The 24,142-nt window shown below is 39.6% G+C and overlaps 1 protein-coding gene across 1 annotated transcript; it reads right to left on the bottom strand.

Moving 5' to 3' along the window:
• Positions 1-1,676: 1,676 nt before the first annotated feature.
• LOC126946285 (glutathione S-transferase omega-1-like) lies at positions 1,677-2,478 on the bottom strand. The gene has a single exon (XM_050776425.1). The coding sequence runs from the start codon at positions 2,453-2,455 to the stop codon at positions 1,730-1,732; it is 726 nt and encodes a 241-aa protein (XP_050632382.1). The 5' UTR covers positions 2,456-2,478; the 3' UTR covers positions 1,677-1,729.
• Positions 2,479-24,142: the final 21,664 nt, after the last annotated feature.

Raw genomic sequence — 24,142 nt, 5'->3', positions numbered from 1 at the left:
TAAAATGGTGCAACCACTTTGAAAAATAATCTTGCTGTTCCTCAAAAGTTTAATATAGAATTCTATATGACCCAGTGATTATAATTTTAGATATATATCCCAAAAATGGGAAACAGGTGTTCTCAAACAATATTAATGTCCATAACTGCACATTCACAATCCAAATGTCTGTCAACTGATGAATAGGTAAACTAATTGTGGTATATCTGTACAATAAAATATCATTTGAACATAAAATGTAATTAAGGGATGATAAATGCTACAACATAGATGGGTATCAAAAACATTATGCAGAATAAATGCATCCAGACACCAAAGGTCACATATTTTTTAATTCCATTTATATAAAATATCCAGAATAAGTAAATCCATAGAGACAGAAAGCAAATTGGTGGTTGCTAGGATTGTGGAGAGGAAGGAATGCAGAGTGACTGCTTAATGATTGGGTTTTCATTTGTGGTAATGAAAATATTTTGGAACTTGATAGAGGTGATGGGTGTGTGACATTATAAATACACTAAATGCCACTGAATTGTACATGTTAAAATGATTAGTTTTATATTATTTAATATTTAAATCAATTAAAGATAAATGTATCCTCGGTCTATACCCAAGGCAATTTAAATCAAATGCCTGGGTGGAGAATTTTAAGCCTCATTAAAAAAAAAAAAAAAATCATTTCACCATGCAATTCCAAATGCACAGCCAGAGTTAAGAACCACTTTGACTAACAGAGGTAAGAAAAATGAATCTGTACATGACACTCATAGGTGATGTAATGCTGACCTACAATTAATTGTAAATCACCCCTATTCAGGAATTTGTTTCATATGGGCAGGTGTTATATCAAAACTAACAGTACTACGGGGAATTTAAAAACAAAATAACATGTTAAAACTTGTGCTCCATGGCACTGTGGAATTCATATTGTAATTAAAACACTATGAACATAAAGCCGCCTGCTGTACTAGTCAACAATTGAACTTTTCTGGCAAACATAGAGGGAGTTGTAGTATGCATTTTACATGAAAGCTGGTCATAGAATGTGTATTAGTCAGAGTTCTCCAGAGGAGCAGAACCAATAGTGATGCAGGGCAGGGTAGCCCCAAAATAGGGCTTAGCCCTCAAGGATTCTTGGTTTTGCTCAGGAAAGAATTCAGGGACAAGAGAGAGGTAGAAGAAAACAACTTTATTGAAGCAGCAGTGTTACAGCTCTGGTGGTGGTACAGTCCCAGCAGTGTTACTGCTCTGTGACTTCTACAGAGCGGGGCTACCCCACAGGCAGTGTGTTTATAGTAACAGCTCAGGGAAGTTTTACGTTTATATTTATGCCCACTTTTAATTACATGTAGATTAAGGTGTGATTAATGCAGAAATGTCTAGGGAAAGGGTAGTAACTTTTGGATCATTGAGTCATTGCATGGAAAGGTGCAGGGACTCCTGAGTGTTGCCATCACAGTAACTCCCAGGTGTTGCCATAGCAACAGTAAACTAACATGGCACACTGGTGGGCTTATCTTATGGAAAGCTGCTTCCACCTTGTTCCTGTTTTAGCTAGTCCTCAATTTGGTCTAGTGTCTGAGTCTTACCTCTGGACCAAAGTCCTGCCTCCTACCTCAGTAGGAAGATTTACATAGGAAGAAATTTATTTATTTATTTATTTATTTATTTATTTATTTTTAGTGAAGGAAAACATCAGACATAGCTTTACTGCTGACTCCTGCCCCCTTCAGAGCCCATAGTCACAGGCCTCAGGACAGTTCTGTAAGTAAAGCTCTAGGAAACCTTGCCAGTCCTTCTCACTAGTGAGCAGGGCTGAGACTGTGGGATCTTCCTTCATGGCTGCCATCCACAGTTTAAGTTTTGGAGTGTGGTCTACACACTCATATAACTTCATTGCTTCCAGCCGTTCAAACCAGGGCCAGATGAGGTAATCAATCATAGAGAGAGAATTGTCACCAAAGAACATCGTCTTCTTATTACTCAGAACCTCCTCTAGCTCGGTAAATTCTTTACGAAATTCTTCTTTTAGGCCAGCATAGTCTTCTTTATTTTGGCTTCTAATAAAGCTTCTTACTAAGGATGACACCTTAGAAAACAGCTCTAAGATCATCTTCTGGCAAGCTTTCTCATAGGAGTCATCCGGCAACAGCTTCTTCCCTGGGTATGCCTCATCCAGGTACTCACAGGTGATGGGAGACTCACAGATCAGCTGATCCTGACTGTTTTCCAGAACTGGCACCAGACCAAAGGGATTTTTCTTAAAGAACCACTCAGGCTTATTTTTCAGGTTGATACTGATGAGTTCATGCCTGATTCCTTTGGCCTTCAGGACCAGACGCGTCCTCTCAGCAAACGGGCAGAACCTCATGCTGTAGACGCGGATGGAGCCCTCCGGGACCCGCCCCGGGGGCGCGCTTCCCTTCCCCAGGCTCCTGGCTGACTCCCCGGACATCGTGGCGCAGCGCAGGCTGAGCTCCTCTCGGAAGAAATTTATTATGAGGTAATGGCTCACACAATTATAGAGACTGAGAAGGTTCATAATCTCATACTCTGCCATCTACAAGCTGGAGACCCAAGAAAGCAAGTGGCATGATTCAGTCCAAGTCCTAAGCCCTGAGAACCAAGAGAGCTGATGGTTTAATTTTCAGTTCAAGAGCAAGAGAAGAATGTTACACTTCAAGCAGGCAGACAGGAAGCAAAAGGGGTTAATTCCTCCTTCCTTCGTCTTTTATACTATTCAGGTCATCAATGGATTGGATGTTCCCCACTAATATATATATTGGGGAGAGCAATCTACTTTGCTGAGTCCATAGGTTCAAATGCTAATGCCACTCAGAAACACCCTCACAGACACACCTCAAAATAATGTTGAATCTGGGCAATGCTTGGCCCGGTCAAGTGGACACAGAGAATTAACCATTATAAAATGTAAAAGAAAAGCTATAATCAGTATTGTCCAAGGGACCAATTTGTTATACACGTTGATATTTAAAAATCAGCATATCTATTTTTTTTTCTTCCGAAGACAGATAGAGAAGGGTCCACACTTACCTCTTTTACTTCCTATGTACAACAAGTGTCTATATTCATTCTTTTTTTAAGGACAGCAGTGCACCAGAGTAATACTCAAATGGGGCTCTCAATGTCTGCTTGTTTTAGGGCCACTGGAAGCCCCTTTAGCAGAGTAATTTTTATGGTACCACGGGATCTTTATAAAGTTAGCAAGCTTAATTTTATACTCTAGCTTTACCAATAATTTTCTGTGTAACAATAGGCATGTCACTTATTGTCCCTGAACTCCAGTTCTTTATCTTGAAATCTGTTGTGAGTATAAAGCAAGATTAAACTTTAAACATAACTACCAGAGTGTTTTTCACCACATTAAGTAATAAATTAATTTAGATTAATAACAGGACCTTAGGAACATGAGAGACAGTTTCCCAGCAACCCTCCCCATCTACCCTGCCCTATGATCCATTCCTCAAATAACAACCTCTCTATAACTCTGAGAGTGCTGACCTGTATTAAAAATGGAAGTCCCTCAATTACAAGAACAGAGGAGAGTGTTGTGAAAGAAAAACATTATCTACTAGGGTATTTTTGCTGACAAACCCTGCCTTTCCTTTTCGGAAAAGCGTTTCTTGTTTGGAAAGACTCCAAAAAAAGGAATTGCTTCTGTTCTTTTTTAAGAAAAGTTTTTATGTACATTTATAGGGTGCAAGTGTGATTTTGTTTCATAAATAGATTGCACAGTGGTGAAGTCTCATCTTTTAGGGTATCCAACAGCCAGATAATGTACATTGAATCCATTAAGTAATTTCTCACCATCCATCTCTGTCCCACCCTTCTGAGTCTCCGTTTACTATTATTCCACACTCTATGTCCATGTGTACACATTGTGTAGCTTCCACTTATAAGTGAAAACATGTAGTATTTTTCTGTATCTGAGTTGTTTCACTTAAGATGATGGCCTCCATTTTCATCCATGTTTTTGAAGAAAAAACGTGACATAATTCTTTTTTAAGGCTGAATAGTATTCGTGTGTATGTGTGTGTCTGTGTGTGTGTGTGTGCATGTACCACATTTTATCCAATCATCTGTTGGTCCTATGTCTTTGCTATTGTTAATAGTGCTGTGATAAATATGAGTGCAGACGTCATTTTAGCATTTCTTTTCTTTTTGGTGGATACTCAGTAGAGGGATTGCTGGATTAAATGGAATTTCTATTACTAATTCTTTGAGAAAACTTGATACTGTTTTCATGAAGGTTGTACTAATTTACATTCCTACCAGCAGTGTATGAGAGTTCCCTTTTTCTCCACATCTTTGCCAATATTTGGTTTTCTTTTTGTCTTTTTAATGATAGCCCTTCTGACCCATGTAAGAGGATATCTCCTTATGGTTTTAATTGGCATTTCTCTGATGATTAGTGATGTTGAGCACTTTTTCATATGCTTGTTGGCCATTTGTATGTCGCTTTGTCCTTAATAGAGGCAAGTGTCATTTGCAGGAATCAGATTAAGCTGTAGCTTTTATGGGTCATAATATCCATGTTTTCCATAGTGACAGTTGATTGTGATTCTTACTCTTGTTGGCTCCAGACCTCTCAAATATATATTTCCCTTCCCTTAATTGTGTAAATATTAATGGTTACATTGTCCATCAGACAGATGCTTTCATAAGAGACATTTTTAAGCATTTATTTTAAGTTCAGGGGTACATGTGCAGGTTTGTTAAATAGGTAAACTCGTGTCATGGGTTTGTTGTACAGATTATTTTGTCACCCAGGTACTAAGCCTAGTACTCATTAGTTATTTTTTTCCTGACAGGCCCTATTGTGTGTTGTTCCCCTCTATGTGTCCATGTCTTGTCATCATTTAGCTCTCACTTATGAGTGAGAACATGTCGTATTTGGTTTTCTGTTCCTGCATTAGTGTACTAAGGATAATGGACTCCAGCTCCATCCAGGTCCCTGCAAAGGACATGATCTCATTCTTTTTTATGGGTGCATAGTATTCCATGGTGTATGTGTACCACATTTTCTTTATCCAGCCTATCATTTATAGGCATTTAAGTTGATTCCATGACCTTTATTATCGAATTCAAATAATTTTCTTTCAAGTGTGACTTTGAGTGTAAAGTGTAAGTAAATAGTATGATGTCGTAGTTCTTCTGAAACCAACTTACTGGCATTGCAACCTCTTTGCCATTTATCATAACAGAAAATAATAGATGAGGCTAGACCACAGTGTTCTTAACTAAGTCCTTCCTAGCTAATTTATGCACTTTGTTAGAAACCGAAGGAAGTTTCTGCTTTCTAATGAAAGCTTAGAACATTATTCCTGGGTAAGGAGCTGACCTGTGAGGCAAAATAGGTATTTAGTATTTATGAAATCATCAGCAAGTTTTCAGAGGACCTAGACACTGGGTATGCACAAAAATCTAACACTCACACTGTTAAGGAATAAAGTGTGTTTTCTAGAACCAGTTTCTTTTTGGAAATGGTCATTTGTACTGGGGACACATACCACCAAGGATGTACTATAGAGGTGGAATTATCAAGTAAATGTGCCCTCTGTCTTTTCTTCTTTCTTACAAATGTAATATATGTTGACTGACAGAATCATTCATTCAGCTAACCTTGAGCACCTAATATGTTTCATGAATGGTGTTAAACACTCCCCAGTGCTAAGTGGTGAGCAAGAGGGACATGGTCCCTATCCTCAAGAAGCTTGCAGATCAGTGTGAAATAGCAAAAAGAAAAAAGTATGTTTGATTGCAATGACATATTATTCAAATGGTATGCAGGAAGAGTACAGGTTTCTGTGAGGGACTCATGTAAACAAGGGAATCAAGGAAAGCGTCTTTGCTTATATCACTTTGAAATTGAGAATGAGAATAACAATAAATTAATCATGTGAAAGCTTGCAGGAAGAACATACCAGGAAGCAGAAGAGTAAGTAGAAGGTCTTTGAGGTGGGAGTGGGCTTCAGGAATTTAAAGAATAGCTGAAGTAGACTGGGCCAGGAAGAAAGGGTGATAGGGAATAAGTTTCTAGAGGTAGTCTTATGACAAATAATCATGGAGAGTCTTGACTGCAGTAAAGTTTGGCTTGTAGTTATAAGTGTGATAGGAATCAACTGGTGGCTTCTAAGCAAGAGATTCACATGACCTGATATATACTTTTAGAAAAAGATATTCTAGGATCTCTATGATGAATGGGATTTGGGGATCAAGAGTGGAGTGAGGAGTTCATAAGGGGGTTATTGTGAAAAAAAATGGAAACTTTATAAAAGCACACAAATTATTTTTGCTCTGAGGTATCCACTATTATTATTCTGAGGTGTTTTCTTCCCATTACTTATATAAAAAATGAAATTGTAATGTGCACATTGATTTGCAACCTACTTTTTTATTAGTGTTCTGAAGCCAGTTTCAATAGAACTTTCTGGCAAGAGAAGAGGGAGAGGGCAGATGTTTCTTACTTCTCAGTTTGAATAAATTTTGTTCTGTTCCCTGTTCTTTCCTCCTTAGCTCTCCCCCAGCCAGGGTACTGTTTCTTATGGTCTACATGGATCCAGATAAGCAAAGGATGAATAAAAGGGCCTGGCCGCAGTGTTAGCAGGTTTAAGACAGATCACTCTTTAATCTTTGCTTCTTTGAAATCTGAACATTCTGTAGCCCTCACTCCTCTACCCCAAGACTTCCGTACCTTACTGTTTCCACCCCCCCACACACACTTGCATCAGAGTGCCTGGAGTTTGCTAAAAAAGTCTGATATTCTGTTTTTCAGCCACTGCATGGCAGAATTAGAACGTCCCTTATTTGGCAGAAAAGGAAATGGAGGTCCAGAAAGGACTAATAATTTGTGTCACATTCCAGGAAATGAGGGCAAGAGTGTAGACTAAATCTTGGGTCTTTTAGCTCCCAGACTAGTTCTCTTTTCTCTACAGTAGCAGCACTTTGTTTCATAATTATCAGCAAATCCAGTTGTCAGCATGTCTATTAGCAACGGATTCAGGGCCAGAGAGGAAACAGAAACAGGGCAGAACCCAGTCCTGGAACGCTGAAAACAATCTGAGTTCTCATTAAAATAATTACTACCATTTTGCTGGTTCAGGGCAACTTTGAGCTTGGGCTTAAAGTTACTGTGTGGGAAGTTCTGGTTAATCGGTTTCTTTCTACAGCTTTATGACTTACTTTTTCAAGTGACTTTGTGACTTTCCTTTCTTCTTCCCTTCCTTTCCCCCTCTTCTTTTTCTTCTTTCATCTCTCTCTCTCTCTGTCTCGCCCTCTCTCTTTCTTATTTTTAAAACTGATTCATGCCAAGTCTCTGTCTTTGGTCACTAAGTTCAATTTGAGTGTTAAATATCACATTTATAAACTGAGTCAAATCAAGAAATGATCAGGAACACAAATGGTAGAAAGTTCAGAAATTTAGATGAGAGATAGTTCCAATTCTCATGGAAATAGTTGTCTCACCCAGGGCTTATTTATATATGACTAAGATGAAATGTGTCCATGAATCAGCATCTATTATTAGATATTGATAATTCAGTTTGTATGCATAGGGATGAAGAGCCTGCATGTGCTGAGAGCCAGGTCATACAAATTATTTTAAATGCTTATAGTTTGCTCTCATGTTTCTATTTCATTTTGAGCCACTGCTAAACATCCCTCCTAACATCTTTTTCTCATGTAGCTTTTCAGACTGAATTGGTAGGCTGAATGGAGATAAGGATATCAAGGGGAGGAGGTTATTTCATGTTCTTTCACCATTCTCTTATCCAAACTGCAAAAGTAACTACAGATAAATGAAATGAAGTATTAGAAGCACATAAAAAGAGTGCAATATAGGCCTGGCATGGTGGCACATGCTTGTAATCCTAGCAGTTTGGGAGGCCTAGGCAGATGAATCATTTCAGGGCAGGAGGTCGACACCAGCCTGACCAACATGGTGAAACTTCGTCTCTACTAAAAATACAAAAATTAGCTGACTGCGGTGGTGGGTGCCTGTAATCCCAGCTACTCAAGAGGCTCAATTAGGAGATTTGCTTGAACCCTGGAGGCAAATGCTGCAGCGAGCCAAGATAACACCACTGCACTCCAGCATGGGTAACAGAGTGAGACACTGTCTCAAAAAAAAAAAAAAAAGTGAAATATAAAAACAAAACCTGTTCCTTACTAATACCAATTCAACATGGCATAGATTGCCATCAAGATGTCTTGTACACCTAAGTTCCATATATTGTACTAAGAGTTTTCATGTATATTTTCTCTTCATTCTCATGAAAATCATGCAAAGTAAGAATTTTTAGCTTCAATTCCCAGTGGGGAAACAAAAATTTTGAAAGATCAAGTAATTCACCCAAAGTCAAATAGTTAATGATGCGGCTGACATTTAAAACCGAGGATGTCCAAATCTAATGCCTACAGCCTTATTCGGGACTGCATTGGTAGGAAAATATAGAAATAAATAATTCCTCATTGTTGGAACATAAAGTTAACAGTGAAAAAGGGAAATCAATTTGTTTGACAGAGTGAGGTTTGGTTAATCTCATTTTGTCTTCACATTTTATCTTGACTTGACTCACTTTATACATTTGATGTTTGACTAATATTCAAAATTGAAATTGGTGGCCAAAAACAGAGAGCTGGCATGAATCAAGTTTAAAAACAAAACGAAGGAAGGAAGGAAGGAAGGAAGGAAGGAAGGAAGGAAGGAAGGAAGGAAGGAAGGAAGGAAGGAAGGAAGGAAGGAAGGAAGGAAAAGAAAGAAAGAGAGATAACAGATCTAGTTTGAACTCTGGGGAGTGCATCTTGTTAACATTGTAATTATTGTTCCATATCTTGCTCCTGTAAAATATTCTTGTGCTAATTATATTTAAAAATAAATAAATAAAACTCTATAAATTAGCCTCATTGGAATGTTAGAACTAAAAAGAGCTTAGAGGGGGGCGGAGAAAGATGGCCGAATAGGAACAGCTCCAGTCTCCAACTCCCAGCGCGAGCGACACATAAGACCGGTGATTTCTGCATTTTCAACTGAGGTACTGGGTTCATCTCACTGGGGAGTGCCGGACGATCGGTGCTGGTCAGCTGCTGCAGCCCGACCAGCGAGAGCTGAAGCAGGGCGAGGCATTGCCTCACCTGGGAAGCGCAAGGGGGAATGGAATCCCTTTTCCTAGCCAGGGGAACTGAGACACACAACACCTGGAAAATCGGGTAACTCCCACCCCAATACTGCGCTTTAAGCAAACAGGCACACCAGGATATCATATCCCACACCTGGCCGGGAGGGTCCCACACCCACGGAGCCTCCCTCATTGCTAGCACAGCAGTCTGTGATCTACCGGCAAAGCAGCAGCGAGGCTGGGGGAGGGGCGCCCACCATTGCTGAGGCTTAAGTAGGTAAACAAAGCTGCTGGGAAGCTCGAACTGGGTGGAGCTCACAGCACCTCAAGGAAACCTGCCTGTCTCTGTAGACTCCACCTCTGGGGACAGGGCAATAACAAACGCAGCCGAAACCTCTGCAGACGCAAACGACTCTGTCTGACAGCTTTGAAGAGAGCAGTGGATCTCCCAACACGGAGGTTGAGATCTGAGAAGGGACAGACTCCCTGCTCAAGTGGGTCCCTGACCCCAGAGTAGCCTAACTGGGAGACATCCCCCACTAGGGGCAGTCTGACACCCCACACCTCACAGGGTGGACTACACCCCTGAGAGGAAGCTTCCAAAGCAAGAATCAGACAGGTACACTCGCTGTTCAGAAATATTCTATCTTCTGCAGCCTCTGCTGCTGATACCCAGGCAAACAGGGTCTGAAGTGGACCTCAAGCAATCTCCAACAGACCTACAGCTGAGGGTCCTGACGGTTAGAAGGAAAACTATCAAACAGGAAGGACACCTACACCAAAACCCCATCAGTACATCACCATCATCAAAGACAAGAGGCAGATAAAACCACAAAGATGGGGAAAAAGCAGGGCAGAAAAGCTGGAAATTCAAAAAATAAGAGCACATCTCCCGCGGCAAAGGAGCGCAGCTCATCACCAGCAACGGATCAAAGCTGGACGGAGAATGACTTTGACGAGATGAGAGAAGAAGGCTTCAGTCCATCAAATTTCTCAGAGCTAAAGGAGGAATTACGTACCCAGTGCAAAGAAACTAAAAATCTTGAAAAAAAAGTGGAAGAATTGATGGCTAGAGTAATTAATGCAGAGAAGGTCATAAACGAAATGAAAGAGATGAAAACCATGACACGAGAAATACGTGACAAATGCACAAGCTTCAGTAACCGACTCGATCAACTGGAAGAAAGAGTATCTGCGATTGACGATCAAAGGAATGAAATGAAGCGAGAAGAGAAACCAAAAGAAAAAAGAAGAAAAAGAAATGAACAAAGCCTGCAAGAAGTATGGGATTATGTAAAAAGACCAAATCTACGTCTGATTGGGGTGCCTGAAAGTGAGGGGGAAAATGGAACCCAGTTGGAAAACACTTTTCAGGATATCATCCAGGAGAACTTCCCCAACCTAGTAGGGCAGGCCAACATTCAAATCCAGGAAATACAGAGAACACCACAAAGATACTCCTCCATAAGGGCAACTCCAAGACACATAATTGCCAGATTCACCAAAGTTGAAATGAAGGAAAAAATCTTAAGGGCAGCCAGAGAGAAAGGTCGGGTTACCCACAAAGGGAAGCCCATTAGACTAACAGCAGATCTCTCGGCAGAAACTCTCCAAGCCAGAAGAGAGTGGGGGCCAATATTCAACATTCTTAAAGAAAAGAATTTTAAACCCAGAATTTCATATCCAGCCAAACTAAGTTTCATAAGTGAAGGAGAAATAAAATCCTTTACAGATAAGCAAATGCTTAGAGATTTTGTCACCACTAGGCCTGCCTTACAAGAGACCCTGAAGGAAGCACTAAACATGGAAAGGAACAACCGGTACCAGCCATTGCAAAAACATGCCAAAATGTTAAGACCATCGAGGCTAGGAAGAAACTGCATCAACTAATGAGCAAAATAACCAGTTAATATCACAATGGCAGGATCAAGTTCACACATAACAATGTTAACCTTAAATGTAAATGGACTAAATGCTCCAATTAAAAGACACAGACTGGCAAACTGGATAAAGAGTCAAGACCCATCAGTCTGCTGTATTCAGGAGACCCATCTCACACGCAGAGACATACATAGGCTCAAAATAAAGGGATGGAGGAAGATTTACCAAGCAAATGGAGAACAAAAAAAAGCGGGGGATGCAATACTACTCTCTGATAAAACAGACTTTAAACCATCAAAGATCAAAAGAGACAAAGAAGGCCACTACATAATGGTAAAGGGATCAATTCAACAGGAAGAGCTAACTATCCTAAATATATATACACCCAATACAGGAGCACCCAGATTCATAAAGCAAGTCCTTAGAGACTTACAAAGAGACTTAGACTCCCATACAATAATAATGGGAGACTTCAACACTCCACCGTCAACATTAGACAGATCAACGAGACAGAAAGTTAACAAGGATATCCAGGAATTGAACTCATCTCTGCAGCAAGCAGACCTAATAGACATCTATAGAACTCTCCACCCCAAATCAACAGAATACACATTCTTCTCAGCACCACATCGTACTTACTCCAAAATCGACCATGTAATTGGAAGTAAAGCACTCCTCAGCAAATGTACAAGAACAGAAATTATGACAAACTGTCTCTCAGACCACAATGCAATCAAACTAGAACTCAGGACTACGATACTCAATCAAAACCGCTCAACTACATGGAAACTGAACAACCTGCTCCTGAATGACTACTGGGTAAATAACGAAATGAAGGCAGAAATAAAGATGTTCTTTGAAACCAATGAGAACAAAGACACAACATACCAGAATCTCTGGGACACATTTAAAGCAGTGTGTAGAGGGAAATTTATAGCACTAAATGCCCACAAGAGAAGGCAGGAAAGATCTAAAATTGACACTCTAACATCGCAATTAAAAGAACTAGAGAAGCAAGAGCAAACATATTCGAAAGCTAGCAGAAGGCAAGAAATAACTAAGATCAGAGCAGAACTGAAGGAGATAGAGACACAAAAAACCCTCCAAAAAATCAATGAATCCAGGAGTTGGTTTTTTGAAAAGATCAACAAAATTGACAGACCACTAGCAAGACTAATAAAGAAGAAAAGAGAGAAGAATCAAATCGACGCAATTAAAAATGATAAAGCGGATGTCACCACGGACCCCACAGAAATACAAACTACCATCAGAGAATACTATAAACACCTCTACGCAAATAAACTGGAAAATCTAGAAGAAATGGATAATTTCCTGGACACTTACACTCTTCCAAGACTAAACCAGGAAGAAGTTGAATCCCTGAATAGACCAATAGCAGGCTCTGAAATTGAGGCAATAATTAATAGCCTACCAACCAAAAAAAGTCCAGGACCAGATGGATTCACAGCTGAATTCTACCAGAGGTACAAGGAGGAGTTGGTACCATTCCTTCTGAAACTATTCCAATCAATAGAAAAAGAGGGAATCCTCCCTAACTCATTTTATGAGGCCAACATCATCCTGATACCAAAGCCTGGCAGAGACACAACAAAAAAAAGAGAATTTTAGACCAATATCCCTGATGAACATCGATGCAAAAATCGTCAATAAAATACTGGCAAACCGGATTCGGTAACACATCAAAAAGCTTATCCACCATGATCAAGTGGGCTTCATCCCTGGGATGCAAGGCTGGTTCCACATTCGCAAATCAATAAACATAATCCAGCATATAAACAGAACCAAAGACAAGAACCACAGGATTATCTCAATAGATGCAGAAAAGGCTTTTGACAAAATTCAACAGCCCTTTATGCTAAAAACGCTCAATAAATTCGGTATTGATGGAAGGTACCTCAAAATAATAAGAGCTATTTATGACAAACCCACAGCCAATATCATACTGAATGGGCAAAAAATGGAAAAATTCCCTTTGAAAACTGGCACAAGACAGGGATGCCCTCTCTCACGACTCCTATTCAACATAGTGTTGGAAGTTCTGGCTAGGGCAATCAGGCAAGAGAAAGAAATAAAGAGTATTCCATTAGGAAAAGAAGAAGTCAAATTGTCCCTGTTTGCAGATGACATGATTGTATATTTAGAAAACCCCATTGTCTCAGCTCAAAATCTCCTTAAGCTGTTAAGCAACTTCAGCAAAGTCTCAGGATACAAAGTTAATGTGCAAACATCACAAGCATTCTTATACACCAGTAACAGACAAACAGAGAGCCAAATCAGGAATGAACTTCCATTCACAATTGCTTCAAAGAGAATCAAATACCTAGGAATCCAACTTACAAGGGATGGAAAGGACCTCTTCAAGGAGAACTACAAACCACTGCTCAGTGAAATAAAAGAGGACACAAACAAATGGAAGAACATACCATGCTCATGGATAGGAAGAATCAATATCGTGAAAATGGCCATACTGCCCAAGGTAATTTATAGATTCAATGCCATCCCCATCAAGCTACCAATGAGTTTCTTCACAGAATTGGAAAAATCTGCTTTAAAGTTCATATGGAACCAAAAAAGAGCCCGCATCTCCAAGACAATCCTATGTCAAAAGAACAAAGCTGGAGGCATCACGCTACCTGACTTCAAACTATACTACAAGGCTACAGTAACCAAAACAGCATGGTACTGGTGCCAAAACAGAGATATAGACCAATGGAACAGAATAGAGTCCTCAGAAATAATGCCACACATCTACAGCCATCTGATCTTTGACAAACCTGAGAGAAACAAGAAATGGGAAAGGATTCCCTATTTAATAAATGGTGCTGGGAAAATTGGCTAGCCATAAGTAGAAAGCTGAAACTGGATCCTTTCCTTACTCGTTATATGAAAATTAATTCAAGATGGATTAGAGACTTAAATGTTAGACCTAATACCATAAAAATCCTAGAGGAAAACCTAGGTAGTGCCATTCAGGACATAGGCATGGGCAAGGACTTCATGTCTAAAACACCAAAAGCAACGGCAGCAAAAGCCAATATTGACAAATGGGATCTCATTAAATTAAAGAGCTTCTGCACAGCAAAAGAAACTACCATCAGAGTGAACAGGCAACCTACAGAATGGGAGAAAATTTTTGCAATCTACTCATCTGACAAAGGGCTAATATCCAGAACCTACAAAGAACTCAAACAAATTTACAAGAAAAAAACAAACAACCCCATCAAAAAGTGGGCAAAGGATATGAACAGACATTTCTCAAAAGAAGACATTCATACAGCCAACAGACACATGAAAAAATGCTCATCATCACTGGCCATCAGAGAAATGCAAATCAAAACCACAATGAGATACTATCTCACACCAGTTAGAATGGCGATCATTAAAAAGTCAGGAAACAATAGGTGCTGGAGAGGATGTGGAGAAATAGGAACACTTTTACACTGTTGGTGGGATTGTAAACTAGTTCAACCATTATGGAAAACAGTATGGCGATTCCTCAAGGATCTAGAACTAGATGTACCATATGACCCAGCCATCCCATTACTGGGTATATACCCAAAGGATTATAAATTATGCTGCTATAAAGACACATGCACACGTATGTTTATTGCGGCACTATTCACAATAGCAAAGACTTGGAATCAACCCCAAATGTCCATCAGTGACAGATTGGATTAAGAAAATGTGGCACATATACACCATGGAATACTATGCAGCCATCAGAAAGGATGAGTTTGTGTCCTTTGTAGGGACATGGATGCAGCTGGAAACCATCATTCTTAGCAAACTATCACAAGAACAGAAAACCAAACACTGCATGTTCTCACTCATAGGTGGGAACTGAACAATGAGATCACTTGGACTCAGGAAGGGGAACATCACACACCAGGGCCTGTCATGGGGAGGGGGGAGGGGGGAGAGATTGCATTGGGAGTTATACCTGATGTAAATGACGAGTTGATGGGTGCAGCACACCAACATGGCACAAGTATACATATGTAACAAACTTGCACGTTATGCACATGTACCCTACAACTTAAAGTGTAATAATAATAAATAAAAAAAAAAAATAAAAAAATAAAAAATAAAAAAAATAAAAAGGGCTTAGAAATCATGTATTATACCTCCATGGTTTTAAAAATAAGGAAACCAAGCCCGAGAGAGGGACTGTGACTTGCCCAAGGTTTCACAGAGAGTGATTGCCATACCCTGCTTTAGAATGTTGGTATAGATATATTGGAGATCACTTAATTTTGCTGCCTGAGGCATTATTATGATTTAATTTAATAGAAGCTGAATAATTTTCAAGAAAATATATAAACTAGTTAAAGGCCTACAAAATAAATCTACCAATCAATAATTATTTATACATTGTTTTCCTGATGCTAAGTTCTGTGCTAAGCTATGTTGTGAGAAACAGAGATGAATATGATTTAGTCCCTGCCCCTAAGAGCCTCAGTTTTTGTAATAAAATTAAAATAACATATGCATAAATTAAATGACCCAAAAGGCAACATAAAGTAGTGGAAAAAGAACAGTAATGGAAATCATGGTAATCAGGGTATCCGCATCTGATTACCTATTCTAATACAACTTATTGTGGGATCACTAATTATGCCATTCTGGCAATGTTTTGGCTTTGCTTCCTTCCCTGAAATAAGGGGATTTGATGATTGCCACATCAAGGAATGCTTTGGGAGGGTAGGGGCTCTCCCTATCTCCATCAGGTACTGCTGCTTAAAGAGGATAATTTCAACACATTCCTAACATCAACAAATACATAATTATATATACTATTTATTATATATAATATATTATGATATAATGCTGCTTGTTATTATATACTTTAAATACTATATTATAATATATATCAACAAGCAGCATTTTCTCAATCTTGCCAATACAGTATCAAGTCAGATGTTCTAAGGAACTCCTCACACCTCCCTTTTTAAAATTAAATCTCCATCTTTAACTTTTTGTTATATAGAGCTAATTTCTAAGAGTCCTTCCAAATTTAGATTCTAAGCCAGTTATGCTAAGTATGATCAGTGTGGCACAGTCAGTGGTGTTATTGGAGCACAAAAGAAAAAGTCATCAGCAAGAGTAATGAAAATTGGGAAACATCTCTAGATTAGATTGGACCTACGGTAAAAGGTGTTGGGTTTAAAATAGGCTGAGGAGCTACTCGGGAGGCTGAGGCAGGAGAATGGCTTGAACCTGGGAGGTGGAGCTTGCAGTGAGCCGAGATCGCACCACAGCACTCCAGCCTGGGCGACAGAGCGAGACTCTGTCTCAAAAATAAATAAATAAGTAAAGTTAAAAAAATAAAAATAAAAAAGTAGGCTGAGAAGAGGGATCAGGGAACACAGAGATGGAAAAACCCAAGAGATGCCTAGAGGAGAGTGAAAAATCTAATTTGGTTGAAATAGAGAAATGGATGACAGCAGTGGCTTGGTAAAGTAATCTGCTGTTAGACAAATTTTCAGGCCAAGTACTGTTACTCTGTTTGTTGTTGTTGTTGCTGTTGTTGGTTGGTTGGTTGGTTTTGTTTTATTTTGTTTTGTTTTTGCCATTTTCATTGGATTCCAAAGGAGGCATGCTAGCTAAGGAAACAAAAGGTGATACTAAATTCCATTTGAGGCCACATACAATCAGCTTATAAGCTACCACACCAATAAAAAATAAAAATATTAACTTTTCAGTGTATGCTTATTCCCATTCTGGTCCTAGGCTGTATGTGTTGCTTTTGTGGCCTTCTCTTCCTTCTCATAGTTGTTCTTCTATTAACCCAAATTCACAAATGCTGGAGCCTAAAATGTGATTAGAACAGTAACTTTCATGTTGCTCCCCAGGTGAGACAAACCCACAAAAGTCCAGTGAGGGCCTAGCCAGGAAACTACCACCAACCAAGGGGAAGAATGATCCAGAAGAGATAGAGTGACCTCAGAACGATGAGCTAGAACCTCCAAATGGCACGCTGGAGTAGATGCAAGAAGAGTAGCAGGTCCTGGCTAATAGAAAAGATTCAGAAAGGTGGTACTGCAAACAACTTGGAAGAAATTCACACAGGTCTTGATTTTATCAACACTTCATTGAATTCACTGGCAAAAAAAGAATGAACTGGGAACATAGACTAAAGAGGGAAAGAACAACTTATACTGTAACAATTGTCTTTATTCTGCACCCACCCCTTAATACCACTATTTTCCTATGAATAAATGAATGCAGCTGGGGGACGCCCAAGATGGCCGAATAGCAACAGCTCCAGCCTCCCACTCCCAGCGTTAGTGACACAGAAGATGGGTGATTTCTGCATTTTCAACTGAGGTACCAGGTTCATCTCACTGGGGCATATCGGACAGTCGGTGCTGGTCCCCCGGTGCAGCCTGACCAGCGAAAGCAGAAGCAGGGTGAGGCATCACCTCACCTGGGAAGCACAAGGGGGAAGGGAATTCCTTTTCCTAGCCAAAGGAAATTGAGATACACAACACCTGGAAAATCGGGTAACTCCACCCTAATACTGCGCTTTACCAAGGGTCTTAGCAAATGGCACACCAGGAGATTATATGCCATACCTGGCCCAGAGGGTCCCATGCACACGGAACCTCCCTCACTGCTAGCACAATAGTCTGAGATCTAACTGCAAGGAGGCAGTGAGAGTGGGGGAGGAGCGCCCACCATTGCTGAGGCTTAAGTACATAAAGCCACTGGGAAGCTCAAACTGGGTGGAGCCCACCACAGCTCAAGGAGGCCTGCCTGCCTCTGTAGACTCCACCTCTGGGGACAGGGCATAGCTAAACCAAAACAGCAGGAACCTCTGCAGATGTAAATGTCCCTGTCTGACAGCTTTGATGAGAGCAGTGGCTCTCCCAGCCCGGAGGTTGAGATCTGAGAATGGACAGACTGCCTGCTCAAGTGGGTCCTTGATCCCTGAGTAGCCTAACTGGGAGACATCGCCCACTAGGTGCAGACTGACACCTCACATCCCACACAGCTGTGTACACCCTGAGATGAAGCTTCCAGAGCAAGAATCAGACAGCAACACTCGCTGTTCAGCAATATTCTATCTTCTGCAGCCTCCACTGCTGATACCCAGGCAAATAGGGTCTAGAGTGGACCTCAAGAAAACTTCAACCGACCTGCAGCTAAGGGTTCTGACGGTTAGAAGAAAAACTAACAAACAGAAAGGACATGCACACCAAAACCCCACCAGTAAGTCACCATCATCAACGATCAAAAGCAGATAAAACCACAAAGATGGGGAAAAAGCAGTGAAGAAAAGCTAGAAATTCAAAAAATCAAAGAACATCTATCCCTCCAAAGGAATGCAGTCCATCACCAGCAATGGAAAAAAGCTGGATGGAGAATGACTTTGACGAGTTGAGAGAAGAAGGCTTCAGTCGATCAAACTTCTCAGAGCTAAAGGAGGAACTACGTAACCAGCGTGAAGAAACTGAAAACCTTGAAAAAAAAATGGACGAAGGATGAATGGATAACTAGAATAATCAATACAGAGAAGACCTTAAAAGAACTGATAGAGATGAAAACCATAACACTAGAAATATGTGACAAATGCACAAGCTTCAGTAACCAACTCGATCAACCGGAAGAAAGAGTATCAGTGATTGAGGATCAAATGAATGAAATGAAGTGAAAAGAGAAATCTAAAGAAAAAAGAAGAAAAAGAAATGAACAAAGCCTCCAAGAAATATGGGATTATGTGAAAAGACCAAATCTATGACTGATTGGGGTGCCTGAAACTGACGGGGAAAATGGAACCAAGTTGGAAAACACTCTGCAAGATATCATCCAGGAGAACTTCCCCAACCTAGTAAGGCAGGCCAACATTCAAATTCAGGAAATACAGAGAATGCCACAAAGATACTCCTTGAGAAGAGCAACCCCAAGACACATAATTGTCAGATTCACCAAAGTTGAAATGAAGGAAAAAATCTTAAGGGCAGCCAGAGAGAAAAGTCGAGTTACCCACAGAGGGAAGCCCAACAGACTAACAGCAGATCTCTCAGCAGAAAGTCTGCAAGCCAGAAGAGAGTGGGGGCCAATATTCAACATTCTTAAAGAAAAGAATTTTAAACCCAGAATTTCATATCCAGAAACTAAGTTTCATAAGTGAAGGAGAAATAAAATCCTTTACAGACAAGCAAATGCTAAGAGATTTTGTCACCCCCAGGCCCGCCCTACAAGAGATCCTGAAGGAAGCACTAAAGGTGGAAAGGAACAACCGGCACCAGCAATTGCAAAAATATATCAAAGTGTAAAGTCCATCGATGCTAGGAAGAAACTGCATCAACTAGCAAGGAAAATAACCAGCTAATATCATAATGACAAGATCAAGTTCACATATAACAATATTAACCTTAAAGGTAAATGGACTAAATGGTCCAATTAAAAGACACGGACTGGTAAATTGGGTAAAGAGTCAAGACCCATCAGTGTGCTGTATTCAGGAGACCCATCTCACATGCAGAGACACATAGGCTCAAAATAAAGGGATGGCAGAAGAACTACCAAGCAAATGGAAAACAAACAAACAAAAAAAAACAGTGGTTGCAATCCTAGTCTCTGATAAAACAGACTTTAAACAATCAAAGATCAAAAGAGACAAAGAAGGCCATTACATAATGGTAAGGGGATCAATTCAACAGGAAGAGCTAACTATCCTAAATATATATACACCCAATACAGGAGCACCCAGATTCATAAAGCAAGTCCTTAGAGACTTACAAAGAGACTCAGATTCCCAAACAATAATAATGGGAGACTTTAACACCACACGGTCAACATTAGACAGATCAACAAGATGGAAAGTTAACAAGGATATCCAGGAATTGTACTCAGCTCTGCACCAAGCGGACCTAATAGACATCTACAGAACTCTGCACCCCAAATCAACAGAATATACATTCTTCTCAGCACCACATCACACTTATTCCAAAATTGACCACGTAGTTGGAAGTAAAGAACTCCTCAGCAAATGTAAAAGAATAGAAATTATAACAAACTGTCTCTCAGACCACAGTGCAATCAAACTAGAATGCAGGGCAAAGAAACCCAGTCAAAATCGCTCAACACATGGAAACTGAACAACCTGCTCCTGAATGACTACTGGGTACATAACGAAATGAAGGCAGAAATAAAGATGTTCTTTGAAACCAATGAGCACAAAGATACAACATACCAGAATCTCTGGGATACATTTAAAGCCATGTGTAGAGGGAAATTTATAGCACTAAATGCCCACAAGAGAAAGCAGGAAAGATCTAAAATTGACACGCTAACATCACAATTAAAAGAACCAGAGAAGCAAGAGCAAACACATTCAAAAGCTAGCAGAAGGCAAGAAATAACTAAGATCAGAGCAGAACTGAAGGAGATAGAGACACAAAAAACCCTCCAAAAAATCAACGAATCCAGGAGCTGGTTTTTTGAAAAGATCAACAAAATTGATAGACCACTAGCAAGACTAATAAAGGAGAAAAGAGAGAAGAATCAAATAGATGCAATAAAAAATGATAAAGGGGATATCACCACCGACCGCACAGAAATACAAACTACCATCAGAGAATACTATAAACACCTCTATGCAAATAAACTAGAAAACCTAGAAGAAATGGATAATTTCCTGGACACTTACACTCTTCCAAGACTAAACCTGGAAGAAGTTGAATCCCTGAATAGAACAATAGCAGGCTCTGAAATTGAGGCAATAATTAATAGCCTATCAACCAAAAAAAGTCCAGGACCAGACAGATTCACAGCCGAATTCTACCAGAGGTACAAGGAGGAGTTGGTACCATTCCTTCTGAAACTACTCCAATCAATAGGAAAAGAGGGAATCCTCCCTAACTCATTTTATGAGGCCAACATCATCCTGATACCAAAGCCTGGCAGAGACACAACAAAAAAAGAGAATTTTAGACCAATATCCCTGATGAACATCGATGCAAAAATACTCAATAAAATACTGGCAAACCGAATCCAGCAGCACATCAAAAAGCTTATCCACCACGATCAAGTGGGCCTCATCCCTGGGATGCAAGGCTGGTTCAACATTCGCAAATCAATAAACGTAATCCAGCATATAAACAGAACCAAAGACAAAAACCACATGATTATCTCAATGAATGCAGAAAAGGCCTTTGACAAAATTCAACAGCCCTTAATGCTAAAAACGCTCAATAAATTCGGTATTGATGGAACATATCTCAAAATAATAAGAGCTATTTATGGCAAACCCACAGTCAATATCATACCGAATGGGCAAAAACCGGAAGCATTCCCTTTGAAAACTGGCACAAGACAGGGATGCCCTCTCTCACCACTCCTATTCAACATAGTGTTGGAAATTCTGGCTAGGGCAATCAGGCAAGAGAAAGAAATAAAGAGTATTCCGTTAGGAAAAGAAGAAGTCAAATTGTCCCTGTTTGTAGATGACATGATTACATATTTAGAAAACCCCATTGTCGCAGCCCAAAATCTCCTTAAGCTGATACTTCAGCAAAATCTCAGGATACAAAATCAATGTGCAAAAATCACAAGCATTCTTATACACCAGTAACAGACCAACAGAGAGCCAAATCATGAATGAACTCCCATTCACAATAGCTTCAGAGAGAATAAAATACCTAGGAATCCAATCATGCTCATGGATAGGAAAAATCAATATTGTGAAAATGGCCATACTGCCCAAGGTAATTTATAGATTCAATGTCATCCCCATTAAGCTCCAATGACCTTCTTCACAGAATTGGAAAAAACTGCTTTAAAGTTCATGTGGAACCAAAAAAGACCCACAATTGCCAAGACAATTCTAAGCCAAAAGAACAAAGCTGGAGTCATCACGCTACCTGACTTCAAACTATACTACAAGCCTACAGTAACTAGAACAGCATAGGACTGGTACCAAAACAGAGATATAGACCACTGGAACAGAACAGAGCCTTCAGAAATAATACCACACATCTACAGCCATCTGATCTTTGACAAATCTGACAAAAACAAGCAATGGGGAAAGGATTCCCTATTTAATAAATGGTGCTGGGAAAATTGACAAGCCATAAGCAGAAAGCTGAAACTGGATCCTTTCCTTACTCCTTATATGAAAATTAATTCAAGATGGATTAGAGACTTAAATGTTAGACCTAAAACCATAAAAACCCTAGAAGAAAACCTAGGTAATACCATTCAGAACATAGGCATGGGCAAGGACTTCAAGTCTAAAACACCAAAAGCAATGGCAACAAAAGCCAAAATTGACAAATGGGATCTCATTAAACTAAAGAGCGTCTGCACAGCAAAAGAAACTACTATCAGAGTGAACAGGCAACCTACAGAATGGGAGAAAATTTTTGCAATCTACTTATCTGATGAAGGGCTAATATCCAGAACCCACAAATAACTCAAACTAATTTACAAGAAAAAAACAAACAATCCCATCAAAAAGTGGGCATAGGATATGAACAGACACTTCTCAAAAGAAGACATTCATACAGCCAAAAGACACATGAAAAAATGCTCATCATCAGTGGCCATCAGAGAAATGCAAATGAAAACCACAATGAGATACCATCTCACACCAGTTAGAATGGCAATCGTTAAAAACTCAGGAAACAACAGGTGCTGGAGAGGATGTGGAGAAATAGGAACACTTTTTTCACTGTTGGTGGGACTGTAAACCGGTTTAACCATTGTGGAAAACAGTGTGGAGATTCCTCAAGGATCTAGTACTAGAAATACCATTTTACCCAGCCTCCCATTACTGGGTATATACCCAAAGTATTATAAATCATGCTGCTATAAAGACACATGCACACGTATGTTTATTGTGGCACTATTCACAATAGCAATGACTTGGAATCAACCCAAATGTTCGAATCAACCCAATCCATCAGTGAGAGACTGGATTAAGAAAATGTGGCACATATACACCATGGAATACTATGCAGTCATAAAAAAGGATGAGTTTGTGTCCTTTGTAGGGACATGGATGCAGCTGGAAACCATCATTCTTAGCAAACTATCACAAGAACAGAAAACCAAACACCGCATGTTCTCACTCATAGGTGGAAATTGAACAATGACATCACTTGGACACAGGAAGGGGAACATCACACACTGGGGCCTATTGTGGGGAAGTGGGAGGGGGGAGGGATAGCATTAGGAGATATACCTACTGTAAATGATGAGTTAATGGCTACAGCACACCAACATGGCACATGTATACATATGTAATGAACCTGCATGTAGTGCACATGTACCCTAGAACTTAAAGTATAAAAATAAAAAAGAATGCATAAATTATTCACCATTAATAGCAACAACCACAATCAAAGCAAGAAAGAAGCAACTATCCTGAAACATCTTTAAAGCACAGCTTACACATTTTACATAACGACAAAATTCAGAGTGTACTGTAGTATAGTTACTTAGGAAACTGAGAGCCAGCCAGTCATTGTTCTTACTTTTATTCAACAAATTCAATGAATAGGCCAAAATACAGTGACTGTAATGACAGGTATTAGTTGTAAGAATCTCTTTTCAGGCCCATAACTCTTAGTGGTTGTCATAGTAATTAAAGACAGAGGGAATTAATGCATAAACCTCGTCATATTTATTGATGTCAATTGTATAGGGATGAGTCTTTTGGTCATCTAACCAATCACTATGTATTTTCTTTTAAGCCACTTGACAGGCATTCATTAAGCACCTACCATTTTTCTGATGCTGGGAGAGCTAGACTAATTATATAGTCACTCTGTTTCTTCCATAGAGTGAGAAATATGCAGGCCCTAATCATTCCAGTAAGATAAATTTCCAAATTCTTATTTTCCCTGTAAGAAAATAGATTCAAATTCAATATGTCATATAGTACAATAAATTGTGGGTGCCCTCAAGGACTTTACAGTCTAGGAGAGAAAATATGGTTTCACAGGGAAATAGAATTTAAACTGAATCATACATGATTTGTAAAACTACATAGACAGAGAGGAGGGGTAAAGGCAGGCATGTCAGAGAAACAGTATGAACAGAGCCAGAAATGTGAATGTTTAATGATTTTTCAAGAGACTTTGAGTTTTTCCTAT

Source organism: Macaca thibetana, chromosome X, assembly GCF_024542745.1.
Source record: "Macaca thibetana thibetana isolate TM-01 chromosome X, ASM2454274v1, whole genome shotgun sequence".
In the NCBI taxonomy this organism is placed as follows: Eukaryota; Metazoa; Chordata; class Mammalia; order Primates; family Cercopithecidae; genus Macaca; species Macaca thibetana.
The sequence above is the reverse complement of the archived record's forward strand: the minus strand, read 5'-3'. Positions and strand labels throughout refer to the sequence as shown.